This window comes from Chenopodium quinoa, unplaced genomic scaffold (genome assembly GCF_001683475.1).
Source record: "Chenopodium quinoa cultivar QQ74 unplaced genomic scaffold, ASM168347v1, whole genome shotgun sequence".
NCBI lineage: Eukaryota > Viridiplantae > Streptophyta > Magnoliopsida > Caryophyllales > Amaranthaceae > Chenopodium > Chenopodium quinoa.
In genome coordinates this window covers 9,089,111-9,108,217 of record NW_018743920.1, presented here as the reverse complement: position 1 = coordinate 9,108,217, position 19,107 = coordinate 9,089,111, and the positions used below count along the sequence as shown (strand labels likewise).

The 19,107-nt window shown below is 45.8% G+C and overlaps 2 protein-coding genes across 2 annotated transcripts; both read right to left on the bottom strand.

Annotated features, from left to right (window-relative positions):
- Nucleotides 1-22: 22 nt before the first annotated feature.
- LOC110688476 (methyl-CpG-binding domain-containing protein 7-like) lies at nucleotides 23-4,918 on the bottom strand. The gene is made up of 7 exons (XM_021865234.1): nucleotides 4,138-4,918; nucleotides 2,331-2,462; nucleotides 2,193-2,240; nucleotides 1,927-2,076; nucleotides 828-947; nucleotides 493-747; nucleotides 23-368 (listed from the first exon to the last, which is right to left on the bottom strand). The coding sequence occupies exons 1-7, from the start codon at nucleotides 4,330-4,332 to the stop codon at nucleotides 330-332; spliced, it is 939 nt and encodes a 312-aa protein (XP_021720926.1). The 5' UTR covers nucleotides 4,333-4,918; the 3' UTR covers nucleotides 23-329.
- A 10,974-nt stretch (nucleotides 4,919-15,892) lies between these two features.
- On the bottom strand, nucleotides 15,893-16,484 carry LOC110688613 (tropomyosin-like). The gene is made up of 2 exons (XM_021865376.1): nucleotides 16,452-16,484; nucleotides 15,893-16,372 (listed from the first exon to the last, which is right to left on the bottom strand). Exon 2 carries the CDS (start codon nucleotides 16,367-16,369, stop codon nucleotides 15,893-15,895), a length of 477 nt encoding a protein of 158 aa, XP_021721068.1. The 5' UTR covers nucleotides 16,370-16,372; nucleotides 16,452-16,484.
- Nucleotides 16,485-19,107: the final 2,623 nt, after the last annotated feature.

Genomic DNA, 19,107 nt, shown 5'->3' with positions numbered 1-19,107 from the left:
AGAGGAAATGTTTTTGGCACCATTGAATAAACAAGGCTTCATAAATAGTTCCACAAATCCATAATGCAACAGAAACACTAACACCCTTATTTCTGGTACCTATTGGGTAGGGGAAGCTTCCTTGGACATAATCATGAAGCCGCAGTATAGGCAACTACGTGAAAGGGAGGTAAACCCAATATTTGTTCAACATCGGCAACTAAGCCGCTAAGGGAAAACATTTTAACAGAGATTCAAATCCTCAACATTTTTAATACTGTACACATCAGTTCAGTTCAAGATAGATCAACGACGGGATAAAATTTACAGCAGGAGAATGGATCTCCACTTTATGCATTTGTTGCCTGAAGGCTCTCACCCATCGTCAGCTGCATAATTCAGAAATTTGCCCAGCAATTAATAAATGATACTATACATATTTTTGGAAATGGTAATATGAGAAGGACTATTAATAAATTAAAGTCAATAACTAATGACAGGGAATAAAAATACCTGTGGGACTCGATGCTTCCATCCATTCATACCAAGCAAGAAAGTTTCTTCCCATTGTTCTTTTATATAATCTGGAAGCATGCATTCTTCTACAAGTGGGCTCCAGTTATCTCTCCCATCACCGCTATATACCCAATTAATCTTTTCTGGGGGATTTGTAAGATCAATAATTGACGTCCTGAATGTCCTGAACATTGACGTCTTGAACGTCTTAAGTGAAGTGTTCTTCTTCCTTGGAGCTGGACTTCGTGGAGCCTGTAAAGATGGTATTGTATCAATAATCAAAATACTGGTAGACACAACAGCAAATACATAGAGTCAATTGTACTACTTACAGTTGAATGATTTTTCAAAGTTAATGCCTTGCTTTTAGAGCTATGTTTATGTGATGCCAGATATTTCTGAACTTCTGGTACTGATCGAAATTTCTGACCATTTCTTGGCTCAATATAATACTGCAAATAAAGATGTCAAATCTCCGGTTCACAATTAAAGCTATCATTTCTAATCATCCAAATAAACCAGAATCACAAAATACAGCAGGGAAAGACACTACATGGGAAGATTTTTACAAGAAACTAGAATGCAAGTATAAAGGTCAGGCAAGACTCATCAGAAATGAACAGTGCCCCACAATTTCAACAAATAAAAAGCAATACCAATCAAAATCATGTTTAATTCCCACCAAAACCCTTGAACTGAAAAAATATTTACTATTCTTCAGTCATTCCAATTGTCACCGTGAAAGGAATTGTGGTCTACATTCCCTCTCCCCAATTAAAATAAGCCTTACCTTCTGCTTCCATATTAACACTGCAGAGATAAATTTTGCGTTGCAATCAGCTGTAAATGTTGCAACTTGTCTCTTATCTATCCCTAACTCCCCAATAAAAGTAAGTGTTGCCTTCTGCTACCATATTAATGCTGCAGAAAATAAGATTTATAGATACAAAAGTATACAAACTCAAGTGGCCATGAGGGCCCATGACAAAATGTATGACCTCTAAATGTTGTACGGTTGTACCTCAATTTTTAATATTCAAGCATGAAGACAATGCACATAGAAAGAAAGAAATTATGATTGTTTTTCAGTATAAAGACAGGTCTTTACAAGAAAGACTACTGATAGCAAAAAATGAACAAAAGCAGAGCCATGTAAGAAAATGGCAAAATAACCATAATTAAATCACTCAAAAAAAGGATCTTGATTTTCTTAAGCAATGCACACAAACTTCTACACGTTTTCTGCAGCATCAAGGTTTTGTGAATGTAAGCAAGACAAAAACAATTATCTGAAACCAAACACTGGAATACTCAATCAAAACTTCACTTATAGACGATATACAAGCTTGAATGCATATAACTAATAAGCATGAGTTTTGGAGGATAATAGCATTTTTACAACATCGAGGCAAAGATGGATAAAGAAAGTACCCTGTCGCATCTAGTACCACATTTTCGTGGAATTTCCTCCACTATCCAGCCATCAGGAAGAATGGAAGATGATTTAGGCTGAAAAGTTTCAGGAACAATGTCATCCAATTTTGCCCGGCGTGCCTCCTCTAATTCATCTGGCCTCAAGACCTGGAGCCATTTGCAACGGTAATTGAGAATGATAAGACAGCTTTGTTCTGGAAATCGAGAATTATCCTTCTGACTACTATTGACCAGGGATGCAAATTCATAAATTCATCATTTACCTTCCCGCCATAGACGATTCTCCTAACGGTACCAGAATGTTGATAAGGCTGAAAAAATATATACAACAGCAACCATAGTTAGCAAGATAAGAAGTGAAGTACAAATAGACCAATTAATATTTCTCTAGACTAACTCACCACCAGACTATTGGATGGCTGCTTATTGGATGGCTTACTCCTGGGCACAACAACATCTTCCTCTCCAGATAAGTACCGCTGAACAGATATCAGAGAACGGAACTTACGTCCAGTTCCAGGCTCATAATAATACTGAAAAAAGGTAATCATAAATATCCCATTTTGATAAATACAAGAACAGGAACAATAGATAGAATAGCTAGTAACAAGCTGAAGTGGAAATAGAATATACTTATGAAGATTAGCATAGCAAGAAAGAAAACTTTGTATTAATAAAAATAATGCAGTAGACTAGTGAAGAAATCATACGCAGACAACGCAGTATACTTTGCCAGCATCTCCAAATGTTCTTTCAATTCACCAAGTTTTGAGATACAATTAAATAACAATTTTATCACTCAGTTTGTTCATATCTTCCATATAGAAAATTATTAAAGTAGCATTATTTAAGAACCATACAGCTCCTTGTCGATGCTGGTGACTGGTGAGTGATCCTGGAATTTGTAGACAAGTTTGTCTCCAGAGAGATGGAATGATTAATTTGGCAGAAATCAGAAACTGCTCAGAGGCCCCAAGGAATAGATACAGGCTTGGTTAAGCAAGGAAAGAAAGTACTATGTAGTTAAAGTCAATTATCAAATAATCAGATCCTGGGAATAGATATTTGCTACCATGTTCTATGTAAAGATACAAGGAGAATACTTGTTTCAAGAATGAAAGAGCCAAAAGTTTCTCTTAGGAAATAGTATTATAGTAGAAAAAATCTCAAGTTGTTTGCAATAGGGACTATAGGGCAAAATGTCTGGTGTAAGAGTACACTATACTGAATGACCATAGAGACTAATACAATGGATACGCAAAATATTGGTATGCACAAGTGTAAAACTTATATATTCGTCAGAACATCAAACTGAATCACATAGGTAATGCACAAAAGCCTGAACCACCTTTAGCTTAAACACCTCTTGTATCAAATGGTAGCTAGTGAGTCCATGTTTTCATATTCATTCCATAGCATGTTAAGAAATATGTAAAGCAAGGTAAAATGTATAATACAAAGTATGTGTTTAACAATCAACATTTGCTTTACAATAATCAATTAATAATTTCCATGTCATTTCGCAGAACTGTGATTGAATGGTACTTTGTATAGAGTAACAAGTCGGTCGGAACAATGTAGAGATGTAACGTGATTATAACGTGATTGGACCATGTATCAAATGTACTTAACACAATTAATAATACTAATATATCGACTGCGTGTGATACATGGTCCAATCCGTTGTAATCACGTCTCTACATTGCTTCGACTGACTTGTTACTAAGTGATTGGAACGTGCTATCCACGCAGTCGTATCAATAAAAACGCATACTGGCCTCGCGAGTGGGGTATGGCCCGTGGGGCGCGTAAATAATACGCGCCCGTGTTACACGTGCCGCAAAACATCTAAATTGGGTCCAAACCAACAGCAAGTCAGCAACAAATCCTTTAAAAACAGAGGAAATTCTCATGAATCTCTAGAAAGCATTAATTCAACACCCTCTATACCTAAACAATATCATTCCCCTAAACGTCAATCAAATTAAAAAAATCAACTTAAAAACAATCATTTACTGCACTTTAATTCTAACAATTAAACAGTAGAAAAACACTAAAACACTACAAAACACTACAATTAACCACAAAACACAATAAAAAAATCAATCATCACTTCCAGAACACAATATCAACAAACCAATAACAACAAATTATATAAATAATGAATAAAATTGAGCAAAAATAGTAAAGATTAGGAAGAAAATAGACCTTGTCAGACATCTTAATAGAGGAAGTAGGACCACGAGGGCGGACTTCAACAATCCAGCCATCAGGAAGCTCAAATTCTGGAATGTTCGGAAGAATTGGAACCAATCGCATTTCCGGCCGCTTTCCGGCATGAACCACCTCGATCGGCTCCGGTTGCGCCGACATGGTCGCCGGAGATTTGGGGGGTGACCTCATATCTTCGATCGGCGGCCGTTTGAACTCGGAACTCAGTGAAGTATAGAGAGAAGGGGGAGGAAAGAGGAGAGAGAAAGAGGGTTTTAGTTTAGTTGTACACTGACTCCATGAGAGTAACCATAGTTAATTGGTTTGACCTCAGAGTGAGAAAAGGCATTTTACTCGATTTAGTTAGCATACAATAATGTAGTCATCGTAATTATCTCATTCTCAACCCACACTAAAGTCTGAAGTTCTGAACTATATAAATCTATTTCATTTTTGGGCTTTTTGATTATTTTAATTTCAGAATTTGATCTATTCTGAACTTATGATGATAAATAATCATACTAGTTCGTACGGTGTACTTGTTTGGAGTCCAGCTCTTTTTTCAACCCGTGAGGCGGTGAGGCCGTGTTGGTGACTTGGAGCCATGGTACGATCGATGTTGAGAACCGAGGTCGTTGATAATTGGAATTGTATGGAGTAATGTAAAACGGAGAATGTTATCCTCGCGCTTGATCAAGTACGACCTATAGCTTGCTCCTACGTATAACTCAAGGTCGTCCTGCGCGTAAGATCGTGCGGAACTTTGAAGTCTGCGAACGACTTTAGGTGTTGCATGCTAAACGACAAATCGGCTGAGCTTTATTTATTTTCTTGTTTCCTCTCTTCTATAAATACGACTTTTTTTTCAATTTCACTTATTGGAGCTATATATTGAGTAATATCACGGAGAAACACAAAAGGCAAGGTGAAAGCCCTAAATGTATGTGTTCTCCCAAATCGATCTTAAAGATCTATGTAGGTACGTAGTTGAAAGGTAGTTGTGTTACCGTGTTGGGCAACAATTGTCACTGAGAATTGAACCTCATACCAATTGGTGGCAAATTAAGCTTCTAGGTCAAAACCGTTAATGCATCTTTACCAATTATGAGATCTACAATTGAGAATCGTTTTTCATGGTTACAACTATTATTTTCTCAACAAAGATGACGGGTTGGTTTTAACTCTAGTGACTTAGAAATTAAAATTCCATTAAGGTTAGTCTAGATTTTAGCATGTCACAAAAGTTTCAAGAAATATTGAACCCTTTCTCATATGAAATAATAAAAGATGTAATTATTTAAATGGCTTCAATATTAAATCATTTAAATTTCATGGATTAACTGTTTTACTTTATCTTTTTAAATTTCTTATTTGTTTTCTTGTCTCATGTCCTCAATATGTAAGAATAGTGCCTTGAATCGAGAACTAGGAAGTTTGGAAGTTATGAAGCTTGCGTCGCAAAGCTGGGAAGATGCATGGCAGTTTGACTCATATATGGTTCTATGACTTTCTTTAGTGGAGTCGTAAACCTTTTATAGGGGCGAATCAAGGAATTGAAAGCTCAATGGCCTGGTGGCTAGTAGATATGGAAATGGAAATATCGATAGATATTGCTATAGAATTTGTGTTTTTAAACTTATTTGTTTGGCAAATTTAAAGTTTTAGCATGCACCTTTCATCTTGCTCATCATTGACAATAAGGTTTTTTTTGTTGTTTTTTTTTTTGAAATAAATTGACAATTAGCTTTTATTTCAACTAATTAAGGGGTCGTTTGGTTCGCACGAGGTAAATGGAATGGAATGAACAAAGGGAATGGAAAAGAATGGAATTGAAAAACCTTACATTCTTTATGTTGTTTGCTTTAAAAACAAAGGGAAATAATCCCACCACCACATAACCACCAATTAATTCACTTTCCACCTTTTCCAGCCACCATCCAGCCACTATCCATCCACCAAACCACTCGCCACACCTCCCTAACCATTCGCCGCCCTTCGCCGGCCCTCCCCTGCCCCTCGCCGGCAGCCGCACAGCTCTCCCCTCCCCCAAAAACATCCCTCAGCCCCGAAAAACCCTAGAAACATCCCTCCCCCGAAAAGCATCCCTCACTCCCCGTAAAACCCGTCGTCCGACCCTCCCCCACCCTCGAAACCCTAGCACCTAGGGTTTCGAGGGTGAAGGAGGCACTACAAGAAAACAACTTGATTCTGACGGAAAAAATCAGTCGGAAACATCAGAAATTCCGTCGGAAAATGGTCTTCCGACGGAATTTCGTCGGAATCAGTCTATCGTAAAACCTTTTGTAGGAAATTCGACCTTTTTCGACTAAAAATTCCGTCGGAAGGCTGGTTTCTGACAGATTTATTTCTGTCGGCGCTTTTTTAAACTTTAATAGAAATTCCGTCGCAATTTTCCGACAGAAATTTCCGTCGGAGTTGGAGAGGTTTCCGACGGAAATTTTCGTCGGAAGAGGTATATTCCGACGGAAATTTCCGTCGGAAATGTCAATAATAAAAAAAAAAAAAAAAAAAAAAACAGCCCCACCCTTAACCCTTACCCCACCCAGATCCACCACTGCCCACATCCCTGCTCACCACCCCAACCCACCCCACCACCACCCCCTAACCCACCACCCCCACCCACCAGAACGTACCACCGTAACCCCTAACCACCCCACCACCGTAACCCCATTAGCCACCCCCTAACCCACCATGACCACCACTGAACCCTAACCCACCACCAGATTCCCCACCCAACCCAAACCCACCCAATCCAGATCTACCACCCAAATGAACCCCATCCAAACGAACCCAGATCTACAACCCTAACCCTAACCGAATCCCATCATCACCCACCACACGCACACACAAAAACCACACCCACCACACGCACACACAAAAACCACCACCACCACCGAATCCCATCACCGCCCACCACACGCACACACATTAGCCACACCCACCACCACCACCGAATCTCCTAACCCAAAAATTTTAAAAAAAATAAAGTAAAAAAATTCAGAAACAAAAGCAAAAAAATTAAAACATAAAACATACCTTAAATTGAAATGGACTTCGAATTTCACCACGTAAACGGTTTAACAAGGCCAAATTCGACCATGAAAAGTCTAGATCTAGGCTTTTAATGGTCGAATTTGGCCTAAAAAACCTTTACAATAATCAAAACAAAATCAAAGGTGGTGGTGTTGGCTGCGTCGCGACGGATTTCCGGCGGTGTTGGTGTGACATACGGTGGTGTTGGTGTGAGAAGGAGGGGAAAGAAGAGGAGAGAAGAACACTGCTAGAAAACAACTAATCAACGACGGAAATAATCCCTCGGAATATCCTGAAATTCCGTCGAAAATGCCTGTTTCCGACGGAATTCCGTTGGAAGGCACCGTCGCATTAGATTTTGTAGGAATTTGGCTATATTCCGAGGGAATTTCCTTCGGAAAGGTCCATTCCGACGGAATTAAGGTTGTCGGAGTCAAGTTTGACTTTATTGGGAATTCCGTCGCAAAGTTCTGACGGAAATGTTTCCGTCGTTATACTATACCATCCGATAGAATAATCCGTCGGAACCTATCGGAAAAAAAAAAGAAAAAAAAACTTACCTCGCCCTCACCCACCAATCCTACCACCATAAACCACCACCTTAACCCACCAGATCCACCACCTTAACCCACCACCGTAACCCACCACACCTTAACCCACCAAAACTCTCTAACCCAAAACCCCCACGCCTAACCACACCCTTAACCCACCACCGCCATTAACCCGCTTAACCCCACCAGATCCACCACCTTAACCCTAACCAACCATCTTCACCTACAAGACCCGAACCCACCCACCATAACCCACCTCACCACCCACCAAAAAACCTCTAACCCGTGACCAAACAAAAAAAAAAAAAAAAAAAATCAAAACATTAAATAAAAACTAGAAATTCAAAATTAAATAAACAGATCTAAAATCAACACAAAATTCGAAATTTAACAAAAACAAATTATACTATACAATTATCTCAAATATTTTAAATACACAATAAAAAAAAAAGTTATACATTGAAAATTTGAACAAAATAAAACTAGATCTAATTCTAACCAAAATTAAATGTAGATCTGTTTTCGGTGTTGGTGTTGTCAGAGGTTGTTGCGGTGGTGGTGTTTGTTTGGGGTAAAAATACCCTAAACACGTGGCCCAATGGCCTAGTGACACGTGGCATCCAGCCGTTGGTCAGCAGGGCTCCAATCCTCTGCTGACACGTGTCCTCTAAACCCTAAAAGGAGAACCATCCCTTCCCCACTATAAATAGTGGAAGGACCCTCATTAATGGGGGGCGGAGCATTTATTATTCACATTGAATACTCCTCAAAAAGAAAAACACTTCCCCCGAGCAATATTAATTGCGGAATTCTCCCATTACGCGAGAAGTAACTTCTACATTACGTGCATCCTACCTCCCGTATCTTTACTAACTTGATCGTCGGAGGCGGAGCTCCTACTTCCAGGAGTCTTCGTGATTTTGCAGGCACAGGCGTCGAAGGGCATTCTTGGAATTGTAACTCTCCCGCAGGACACATCAAAAAACCCCGAAACATTTGGCGCCGTCTGTGGGGAGAGTACTTCTAAGATGACTTCTGATACTGTGTCACCGAATCAGGGCAAACGGCCTGTGGTCGAGCCTGAGGTCCAGACGGACCATGAAAGTGGAGACGAAATTGAAACATATGTGGCCCCGGATGGGTCTTTCAGAACGAAGCACCCTCGTGCTAAAGATAGAAGAGAACGGGAAATCAGCCAAGCTGCTCCCAGCAACCCAGCCGGGCAACCGGCTGGAATTGCCCAGACGGTGGAGGGCTCAGCTCCCGTTACAAGAAACGAACTCATGTCTTTCATGAATAGTTTCAAGGGTGAGATCAAGAGCCTCATCCGGTCAGCTACTCCAAAGAAGGGTCAGCCGGCCAAGAAGCCTTCTGGAAAGAAGGTGGTCAAAGAACGAGTTCCTACCCCTCATCCCAAGCCAAAGGAGGGGGAGGGCTTAAGGTTTGATCCAAGCAGACTCCGTTTTCCTCAAGGGGAGCTGCGAAAGGCCATCCGGCACGTACAGCCGGATGGCTCCAAGAAAACATTCTCAGACGCCCGCACATTTCTCCAAGAGAAGCGAGGTCAGGCGTCTGCGTCGGCCTCAACGTCGACCTTCCCGGACAGTTTCCATGACGTCTCACACAGGCGTACGGGAACGAACCCTGGGAGCCAGACGGGCGAAGCTTCTGCCCGGTCTGGACCCAAAGTGATCCAGCCTGGCTTATTCGGCACACCGAATGGGTTGGGTGGATCCCCTTTTATGTCACCGGGTCTTTTCGGTGGGCAAGCGCAGCAGCCGTACCAACCCACGGACTGGCAGCTGCGCCTGCTAAATTTGGGGGAACAGCCAACGGCGTTCTCACCCGAGATAACCCAGGCGGCACAGCCGCCTAAGATCAAGAATGTTTTGGTGGGGGCCTATGACGGCACCACCAACCCAGAAGACCATCTAATGGCCTACTCTAACCTCATGTACCTTCAGGGGTTAGAGGATGTCGTCTGGTGTCGATGCTTCCCGGCTACCCTCAAGGGCATAGCCCAGCGGTGGTTTGGTAACCTACCAGCCGGTTGCATCAACAGCTTTCGAACTTTGGCGTACTTGTTTACGTCAAATTTCTCAATGAATATTCCTGCCAAAAAGACTAGCCTCGACCTAGGGGCAATACAGCAGGGCGACCGGGAGGGCCTCTGGTCATACGTCAGACGGTTCAATCTGATGAAAATTCAGATTCCAGGACTATCAGACGAAGTGGCCTATACAGACTTCTTTCGAGGTCTGAAGGATGGGTCGACCTTTAAGTTTGACCTCGTCCGGAAGAGGGTTGCTACCCTCCAAGAGGCGTTAATTGAAGCTGAAGCCTATATACAGGCGACGGAGCTTTGTGCTGTCAAGCAGCCGTCGGATTCTAAAAAGTCTGACAAAAAAGAGAGCCGGCAACAGCATCAGCCGGCAAGAAAGGAAGAAAAGAGAAAAGGGGTCTGGGCAGCTGACCGATCAGGACAGCCGGCCCAGAAGATCAGGCGGAAGTCGGAACCGTATGTCCCCAAATACGAGTTCACAAAAGATTGCTCCACCATCCTCCTGGAAATCAAAGACCGGATGTCTCTCGACAAACCGGCTGAAATGAAAAGCCCCGTGAGTAAACGGGACAAGAGCAAGTATTGCCAATACCACGAGGATGTTGGCCACGACACCAATGGCTGCTATAGCCTCAGGCGGCTATTGGACCGTCTGGCAGATGAGGGGGCCCTAAAATCCTACCTACCCAAGGCTAAGGGTAATACCCAGGTCAAGAAAGGGCAGGCGGCAAAAACCGGCCCAGTAAACTCCGAGACGGATGAAGAGACCATCTTCACCATAGCAGGCGGTTTTGCCGGAGGGGGTCCTACCATCCGGGGCACCAAAGACAACATCAGGAAGCTGGTCAACTCAGTGGATGAGGGCCAGGCGTCGAAAGACATCTTCCCTGAGGTCCTTATTTCTGAAAAGGACCGGGGCAAGGTCAGGCGGCCTCATGATGACCCCATCGTCATCGAATGCAAGGTTGCCAACCAGAAGGTTGGCCGGATCCTAATAGACACCGGGAGCTCGTCTAACCTAATCAGTTATCAGTGCTTGACCAAGCTTAAGTACACATCCGGTAACATGCACCAGGCTCCTCACCCACTAGTCGGTTTTGGGGGTGGAGTAGTGCATCCGGTCGGAAGCATAGATCTTCCGATCCGGCTGGGTGAAAAGGGGCAAGGACGCCACATGATAGTCAAGTTTTTAGTTGTGGAGGAGCTGTCCGCCTACAACATGATATTTGGCCGTCCTACCCTCAACGCATCTAAGGCTGTCATCATCCCGTCCCTCATGTTGGTCAAGTTTCAAAAGGATGATGGTACAGTCGGTGCCCTAAGCGGGGACCAGAAGACGGCAAGAGAGTGCTATCTCTCTGACGTCAAGACAACTATGGGTGCAGCCGGCCAGGGTGAGCCCATAGATATTGATAACTGCGACCCAGCAGTCCCGGCTCCAAGGGCAGCCGGTAAGAAAAGAAAGGTGGACCAACTGGCACCCGTCAAAAAGGAGAAATAGCAATCACTAGCCGGGGAAAGGTTAGATGACCAACGACCTCAGCCGGCTGGTGACTGCCTTGATGTCATCCTAGATGACAGCCGTCCCGAAAGAACAGTCAAGGTCGGGACGGTAGCCTTCGAACGGTTGGGAGAAGGCTTGCTCCAGCTGCTGAAGGAATTCAAAGACATCTTTGCCTTTGAAGTGGAAGAGATGCCAGGCGTCAGCCCGGATCTTGCTGTCCACAAGTTAGCCGTAGATCCCAAAAAGCAGCCGGTTAGGCAGAAAAAGAGGGATCATGGTGGAGAAAGATCTCAAGCGGCAGCGGCTGAGGTCAAAAAGTTGTTGGATGCTGGGTTCATTAGGCAATGCTACTACCCGGATTGGGTGGCAAATGTCGTTCTAGTAAAGAAGCCGAACGGTACTTGGCGGATGTGTGTGGATTACACAGATCTGAACAAAGCATGCCCAAAAGATAGCTACCCGCTTCCAAAGATTGACAGCCTAGTCGACTCAACAGCCGGCCATGCGCTAATGAGCTTTATGGATGCCTATTCCGGCTTCCATCAAATACCCCTCTGGAAGAAAGATCAGGAGAAGACAGCTTTCGTCACTGATCAGGGGTTATTCTGCTATACGGTGATGCCGTTTGGGTTGAAGAATGCACCGGCTACATTCCAGCGCATGATAAACACCGTTTTTATCAACCAGATTGGCAGGAATGTAGAGGCGTATATCGATGACATGATAGTCAAATCCAAGCTACAGACGGATCACCTAGCAGACCTGCGAGAAACCTTCACCACACTCAGGCGGCACCGGGTCATGCTTAACCCACAGAAATGCGTATTTGGTGTTGAGTCTGGGAAGTTTCTCGGATTCTTGATTGACCAAAGAGGCATTGAAGCTAATCCGGAAAAAATACAGGCGGTAATTGACATGAAGTCTCCCCGCACTGTAAAAGAGGTCCAGAAGTTGACCGGTTGCCTGGCGGCATTGGGGAGGTTCCTCAGCCGGTCAGGTGACAAGTGCCTCTATTTCTTCCAGGCAATCAGGAAGAGGTCAAGGTTTGAATGGGGTGAAGAAGCAGAGGCGGCATTCCAGAGGCTTAAGCAGCACTTGCATTCTTTGCCAAGGCTAGTGAGCCCCCTACCCCGGGAGGTTCTGTACATGTACCTAGCCGTCTCTGATCACGCCCTTAGTGCCGTTCTCCTCGCTGAGAGAGACGGCATTCAGCTGCCGGTGTACTTCATCAGCCATGTCCTTAAAAATGCTGAGCTCCGGTACCCCATGATCGAAAAATTTGGGTTGGCCTTATTCGTAGCAGTCAAGCGGTTGAAGCCTTATTTTTTGGCACATCCGGTTGTGGTATACACAGATCAGCCGCTCAAGCGCACGATGACTGCTATAGAGTCATCCGGTAGAATGATCAAGTGGGCTGTTGAAATACAAGGCCTTGAGATAAATTTTGAACCCAGGCGGGCAGTGAAAGGTCAGGCGTTTGCCGACTTCATTGTCGAGATGACTAGGCCGGTGCAACCGGAAAACCCTGATCAGGTCTGGAAGTTATTTGTAGACGGCAGCTCTACGGTGAACGGCTGTGGTGCAGGTGTTATCTGTCATTCCCCGGAAGGAGATAAGTTTGAATATGCACTACGGTTTAAGTTCCAAGCCTCCAACAATGAGGCAGAGTATGAAGCCCTGCTAGCCGGAATGCGCATGTGTAAGGCAGCCGGTGCAAGAAAGGTCGACGCCTGCTCAGATTCACAGCTGATCGTTAGCCAATACCTTGGCGACTACGAAGCCACCCATCCGGCTATGATCAAATATTTGCAGGCGGTCAAAGAGGAGGCTGGGTCCTTCGATGAATTTCATCTGCGACAGGTGCCCCGGTCTGAAAACAATCAGGCGGATGCCCTCTCAAAGTTGGCATCATCAGCCTCCTGTGATGCTCCTAGGACGGTCTTTTGGGAAGTCATTGAAAAACGAAGTATTCAGAATGATCCCATTGGAGTCCTGGACAGAAGTGCTACCTGGATGGATCCCATCCGGTCTTTTTTGACGGATGGTACCTTGCCGGATGACCCTTCAGAAGCATCAGCGCTCAAGAAGCGTGCTTCAAGTTTTGTTATGCATCAAGGGGAACTCCTCCGGAAGGGATACCTGCAGCCGTTTTTGAAATGTGTAACCCCGGATAGGGGGAGAGAAGTTTTGGAAGATCTGCATGCGGGGTTTTGTGCCTCGCATATTGGCGGCAGGTCCCTGGCCAGAAGAACCAGGCGGCAAGGGTACTTCTGGCCCACTCTTGAAGCGGATGCCATGGATCTAGTAAAGAGATGCGACAAGTGCCAAAAATTCGCTAAGTTGATACATCAACCGGCAACAGATCTCACGGCAATCCATAGTCCGGTTCCGTTTGCTAAATGGGGCATGGACATTTTGGGAGCTTATACGCCTGCGACAGGCGGCCGCCGCTACATTCTTGTAGCAGTAGACTACTTCACCAAATGGGTTGAGGCAGAGGCGGTAAAAGGGATTAAAACGAAAGACGTGATTTATTTCATCTGGAGAAACGTCATCACCCGGTTCGGGGTTCCAATGTCCATGGTTTTCGACAACGGGCCGCAGTTCGAAACGCCTATCCTGAAGACCTGGTTGGGAGACCAAGGAATTTCCCATTATTTTACATCCGTTGGCCGTCCTCAGGAAAACGGTCAAGTTGAGGCTTTTAACAAGTTGATCTCAGACGGGATAAAGAAGAAAGTAGAAAGAGCCGGTGGACTATGGGCAGAGGAATTACCTCATGTCCTTTGGGCTATCCGGACAACCGAAAAGGGGGCAACCGGTGAGACCCCATTTCTCATGACATACGGCACTGAAGCGGTTCTTCCCATTGAACATTATGAGCCTACTCTACGCATTATGTTATATGATGAAGAGGCTAACTGGGAAGCCATGCGGTTGGCATTAGACGCTCTTCCAGAGCGAAGGGGGAATGCTGCCTTGCGTCATGAGATCTATCGTCTGCGTATGACTAGAGCCTACAACAAGCGGGTTCGTAAAAGACCTTTGAAAGAAGGAGATTTTGTGCTTCGCAAAATGGAGGCAACCGGTAGGGCCAATGAACAAGGCAAATTAACCCCAAATTGGGAGGGACCCTACCGGATCTTTGAAGAAGTGCGAGACGGCACTTACCGCCTGGAAACTCCAGACGGAAGAAAGTTGCCTAGAACTTGGAATGTAGATAACCTCAAAAAATACTACTTCTAAGTATTGTACATCTTTTGTAAATTTTCAAATGATGAGAATTACATTCAATTTTGTATACAGCCGCCATGTCTTGTGCCTACCACAAGCGGCACCAGTAACTAATTTTTGCATCCGGTGACACCCATACGGGTGAATTCATCGAAGAGAACATCTCCCATTTGGGTGGTAAATTGTTCTAAGCGATCACACAGGCGGACAAATCCGCCTGACGATCCCTCGCACCAAAAAAAAAAGGGCAGGCTAGCAACCCCAAACTTGCAGCCGGCCCACTTTTTGGAAGTACCACTAAAGGCTGTTTCCAGAATTCAGCCGGTACTCAATACCGCCGCCTGACTCTCTAAGAGCAGGCCTAAAAACATTTGGTCTAGGCCATAATTCATTCAGAGGTATGCTTGCAAAAGCCCAACCGGTGAATGGACATCCTAATCTGGCGTGATTCCTTTGCGAAGTCCCGACCGGTAATTCAGTATAAACCGACTGGCTGCCGAATCTAATGTTGGCACTTAGTGTATATATTCGTGCTATATCATATGGATAGCAGCCTGGCTTGCAAAGACCCAGACCGCTATCCAGGGGCAATTACGCAGACGCCATCCGGTTTGGTTTTGGGTCGGAATTTCTTCGCCTAGTTTGCGAAGACCCAGACGGCAGTGTTACCGGTGGGGTCCTCTTGGCAACCCTAGCAAATTTCTTCGCCTAGTTTGCGAAGACCCAGACGGCAGACGCCATCCGGTTTGGTTTTGGGTCGGAATTTCTTCGCCTAGTTTGCGAAGACCCAGACGGCAGTGTTACCGGTGGGGTCTTCGCGGCAACCCTAGCAAATTTCTTCGCCTAGTTTGCGAAGACCCAGACGGCAGTGTTACCGGCGGGGTCCTCTGGGCAACCCTTGCAAATTTCTTTGCTGTCTGTGAAGACCCAAGCGGCAGTGTTACCGGCGGGGTTCTTTTGGTTATCCTCGCAGAAATATGTATAAAAGAAATAAAAAGCAGAGTGCATTCAAAAGCCGGCTCAGCCGGTGAAAATGTTAATATTCAAAATAAAAATTATTACAGCTTAGCCCATCTCATCCGGCGCTATTACAAGATAATGCAAGGCGCGCAGGCCGGGAGGTAGTTGCTACTCCAGGCGAACAGTGACCCGATCCTCTTCCGGTTGGTTCTGGTTTGGATCAGGGTGAGCGGCTGCGTCGGCTTCAGGAACAACTTCTTCCTCTTCAGCAGCCTCCGCCTACCTTCGCGCAATCTCCTCCCTAACCCAAGTATCATAGGGTCCGGGCCCCGGCTCATTCGCCTCCTCGGCCAGAATGGCAAGATCAGAATATTTGAAGGCGAGTTCTCAGACGGTGAAGTCCGTCTCCGGGTGGATGAGGGAAAACGCCCGTCGCATCCGGTTTGCACAATCAAGCTCATTCTCCTCAATGAGCCTGTCCTGCTCCGCCTCCAAGGTGGCCTTGAAGTTCTCATTGGCAGCAGCCGCCTCTTTGCGCAGGCGCTCATTCTCTTTGGCAAGGCGGCCATTTTCAGTCTCCGCCTTGCTCAGCCGTTGGAGGGGCTCTTTCTGTTCCTCCAACTTTTTATTGGCATCATCCAGGGACGCCTGCAGTTGGTCAACTTGGTTTTTCAGTTGATCAATCTGCTGTTGGAGGGCCTTGGTCTTCTCCGCCTGTTCCATGCGTATAGATTTAGATTCTAAGCCATGCATGTACAAAGAGTAGTCAGCAACATTATGGGCGTCATCAACAGCCCGTTTGCTTCTCCTTACCTCTTCAGACTTGCGGGTATAAGCTCGTTTGAGCCCCTCTACGCGCAGCATAGCCTGCAAAAATACAGCCGGTTAATACTGCATATTTAAAAATGCACGTCAAGAAAATTACCGCATGGTTGTTGGAGCATACGTCGGCCAGGTCGACCAGCACCCGGTCGGCATTAAAGGAGTTGATCCCAGGGATCGCCTCCTTCTCGTCCCTGGGGACGGCTTTCAGCATGGCCCGGGCATATTGTGCCCCGTCCGGCCAGCGGGGAGAATTATCTGCACCAGAAACAGACGGTGAGAAACTCACATATGCTCTGCCTATAGATTGTCGGCTGATTGGAGAATCCCCCGGCTGCGATCGAGACTGTGAATAAGACTTGACCCACATGGGCAGGTCAAACAGTGTAAGGTCGAAGTTACCTTGGCGGCCCGAACGGCCTTCAGAGGGACCGGTTGCGGTCCTCAATGGGATGGCAGAAAGCACATCCGCAGATCCAGGCCCGCCTGGGACCTTTATTGATTTGCCGCCGGTAGTTTGACGGTCGGCTGTCTTCTGCACCTTGGATGCAGACTCTTGTTGGGTCGGCGGAGGCCTGACCTATTTTTGAAGGGACCGGGGCATCTGCTTCCCGTCCTGTAAACGAGAAAAATATAAGTCCTGGGATAAAAGGATTGAAATAAACGAGAAGGATCAGACGGTTATACCTTCCTCGCCGCCTGGGCAGCAAGTTTTTTCTCGAGATTGGCTTTCCGGATGTCGGCAGCCGACCTAGCCGGTGTCTTCTCGGTGGGCAGCATTTTCTTGGCTTCTTCTGCAGAGGAAGGCACACGGTTAGAATAATAAACAAGCAAGGAAATAAAAGCATCCGGTTCGAAAGAAACCGGCTGAGTTCCGAATACATACGTTTTTTAAACATGCTGCTTAGACCACAAACGGACAAGAAGCATTCGTCCCTAAAAAATTCATGTTTGGGCACCCAGTTTCTAGGTACCCTTACTATCTCTCCGGATGAGAGGGTGTCAGGAACTAACTCAAAAAACCCGGAGTCAAGGATGGTCTCTCTATCATCCTCCGGGACAGGGGGCAGGCAGCACTTTGTTCCCAAGAGTTCTGGTTTCCGGTTGTAGATCCGGAATTCTCTGTTCTCTGCCGTAGTTGGGGCCTTAACCAAGTAGAACCGGTGCTTCCAGTCCGACCATTTGGATGGCTTGTCCAAGGTCATAAGGTATTTGGGCTGGGTGGTCAAGGTATACCAGGCTCTCCAGCCGCCTGGGCTCCTACTCAAGTAATGCATATGGGCAAACGCCTCCCAGCCGGGGTTGAGGCCCTGCATCTCGCAGGCGGCGATATACCCTAAAATATTTACCCATGAGTTGGGGGTTAATTGCCAGAGACCCAGGCCATACCCCCTAAGTATGGCTTTTATTGTGTCGTGGAGAGGGAAGCGGACTCCGGCCAAGAAGGCCGCCTCGTAGCACCCGAACCAAGCGTTCGCGTTCGGTTGTTCATCCTCCCACCATATTGTTCCCAGAGCAGCCGGGATTTTTATTGAATAGTCACCCCCCAGCGGCCGCCGTTTGATAAAATCCGGCAGCGCAGCCCGCATGAGCTCGCGGTCCTTAGAGGAGACGGCGATCATGAGAGGATCGTTCCTATTATCCCAAGAAGGCCTCTCCGCCTCCTCGCTATCCTCAGATTCGGTTAAGTAGCTGCTACTGCTACTTTGAACGCGACCGGCATCAGAGCCGGCTGGGGAGTTGGAGACCTCCTTATCAGAGCCTGCCTGCTCTCTGGTCTCCTGGAGGGGAGCAGTCTCCTCATTTAAAATGCTATCACCAGGGGTGCTAGGAGCGCCGCCGGGTGAGCCTCTCTGCTCTACCTCTCCTTGCTCTACTTCACCGCCTGAAGCTGGGACCTCAGGCGGCTGCTCATCTGAGCTCCCACTTCTGTAGTTGGGATCTCTGGCAGTAGACCGGATTCTGGCCATTGTGTCCTGCACAGACACAGAGTCGGTCGATATGGGTGTTGAAAAAGGGTTGTCCCAAAGAACAGAGGCGGCACACCCAGTTCTAGACTCAGCCGTACTAATAAACCGGCTGAGTTCACAGCTAGGTTCCGGATATGGGTATAAGGGGTCCATCTACTTATGGGACCAATGAACAAAAATGCGAGTAAAAGACTCAAACGGAAATACATGAAAAAGCTAGAAAGAATAGAGACGGTACCTAGAAGAAAATCTGGAAATTCTTTGGGATGCTTGCGAAGACGCAGGCGGTTCAAAATCCGGCTGGGTTTCTCTGATTACCCTCTCGAAAACCTTTAGCTAGCTTGCAACGACCCACACGGTCTGCAGACCGGTTGCTCTCAACGAATCTCAACTCCGAATGCTCTCAACTCTCAAATTGCCGGCTGCTCTCAAATTTTCAGAAATTTGGCAAAGTTTGTAAATGAGAGCTCGGGGGACATCTTCTCCTATTTATAGGATTTGTCCCAGAAGGTGAAGAGTCGTGACTCTTCGCCTTCTGCTTTTCCATCCTTAAAAAAGAATCTGAAGAGTTGTAAAAAAAAATAAAAAAAAAAAAAAAAAAAAAAAAAAAAAACCTTTCACCGGCGCCACGTGGCACCCTGCCACGTCAGCACCAGTGAGGGGCAAATGTTTGGGGTAAAAATACCCTAAACACGTGGCCCAATGGCCTAGTGACACGTGGCATCCAGCCGTTGGTCAGCAGGGCTCCAATCCTCTGCTGACACGTGTCCTCTAAACCCTAAAAGGAGAACCATCCCTTCCCCACTATAA

Bases quoted from the DNA above. Each gene is read 5' to 3' on its own strand.
- LOC110688476 (XM_021865234.1), bottom strand. From the start codon at position 4,332: ATGAGGTCACCCCCCAAATCTCCGGCGACCATGTCGGCGCAACCGGAG. The intron at 2,241-2,330 runs GTGAGTTAGTCT...ATATTTTTTCAG, and splicing joins AGCCATCCAATAGTCTGGTG to CCTTATCAACATTCTGGTAC. The intron at 748-827 runs GTAAGTAGTACA...CCATCTTTACAG, and splicing joins CTTTGAAAAATCATTCAACT to GCTCCACGAAGTCCAGCTCC.
- LOC110688613 (XM_021865376.1), bottom strand. From the start codon at position 16,369: ATGCTGCGCGTAGAGGGGCTCAAACGAGCTTATACCCGCAAGTCTGAA.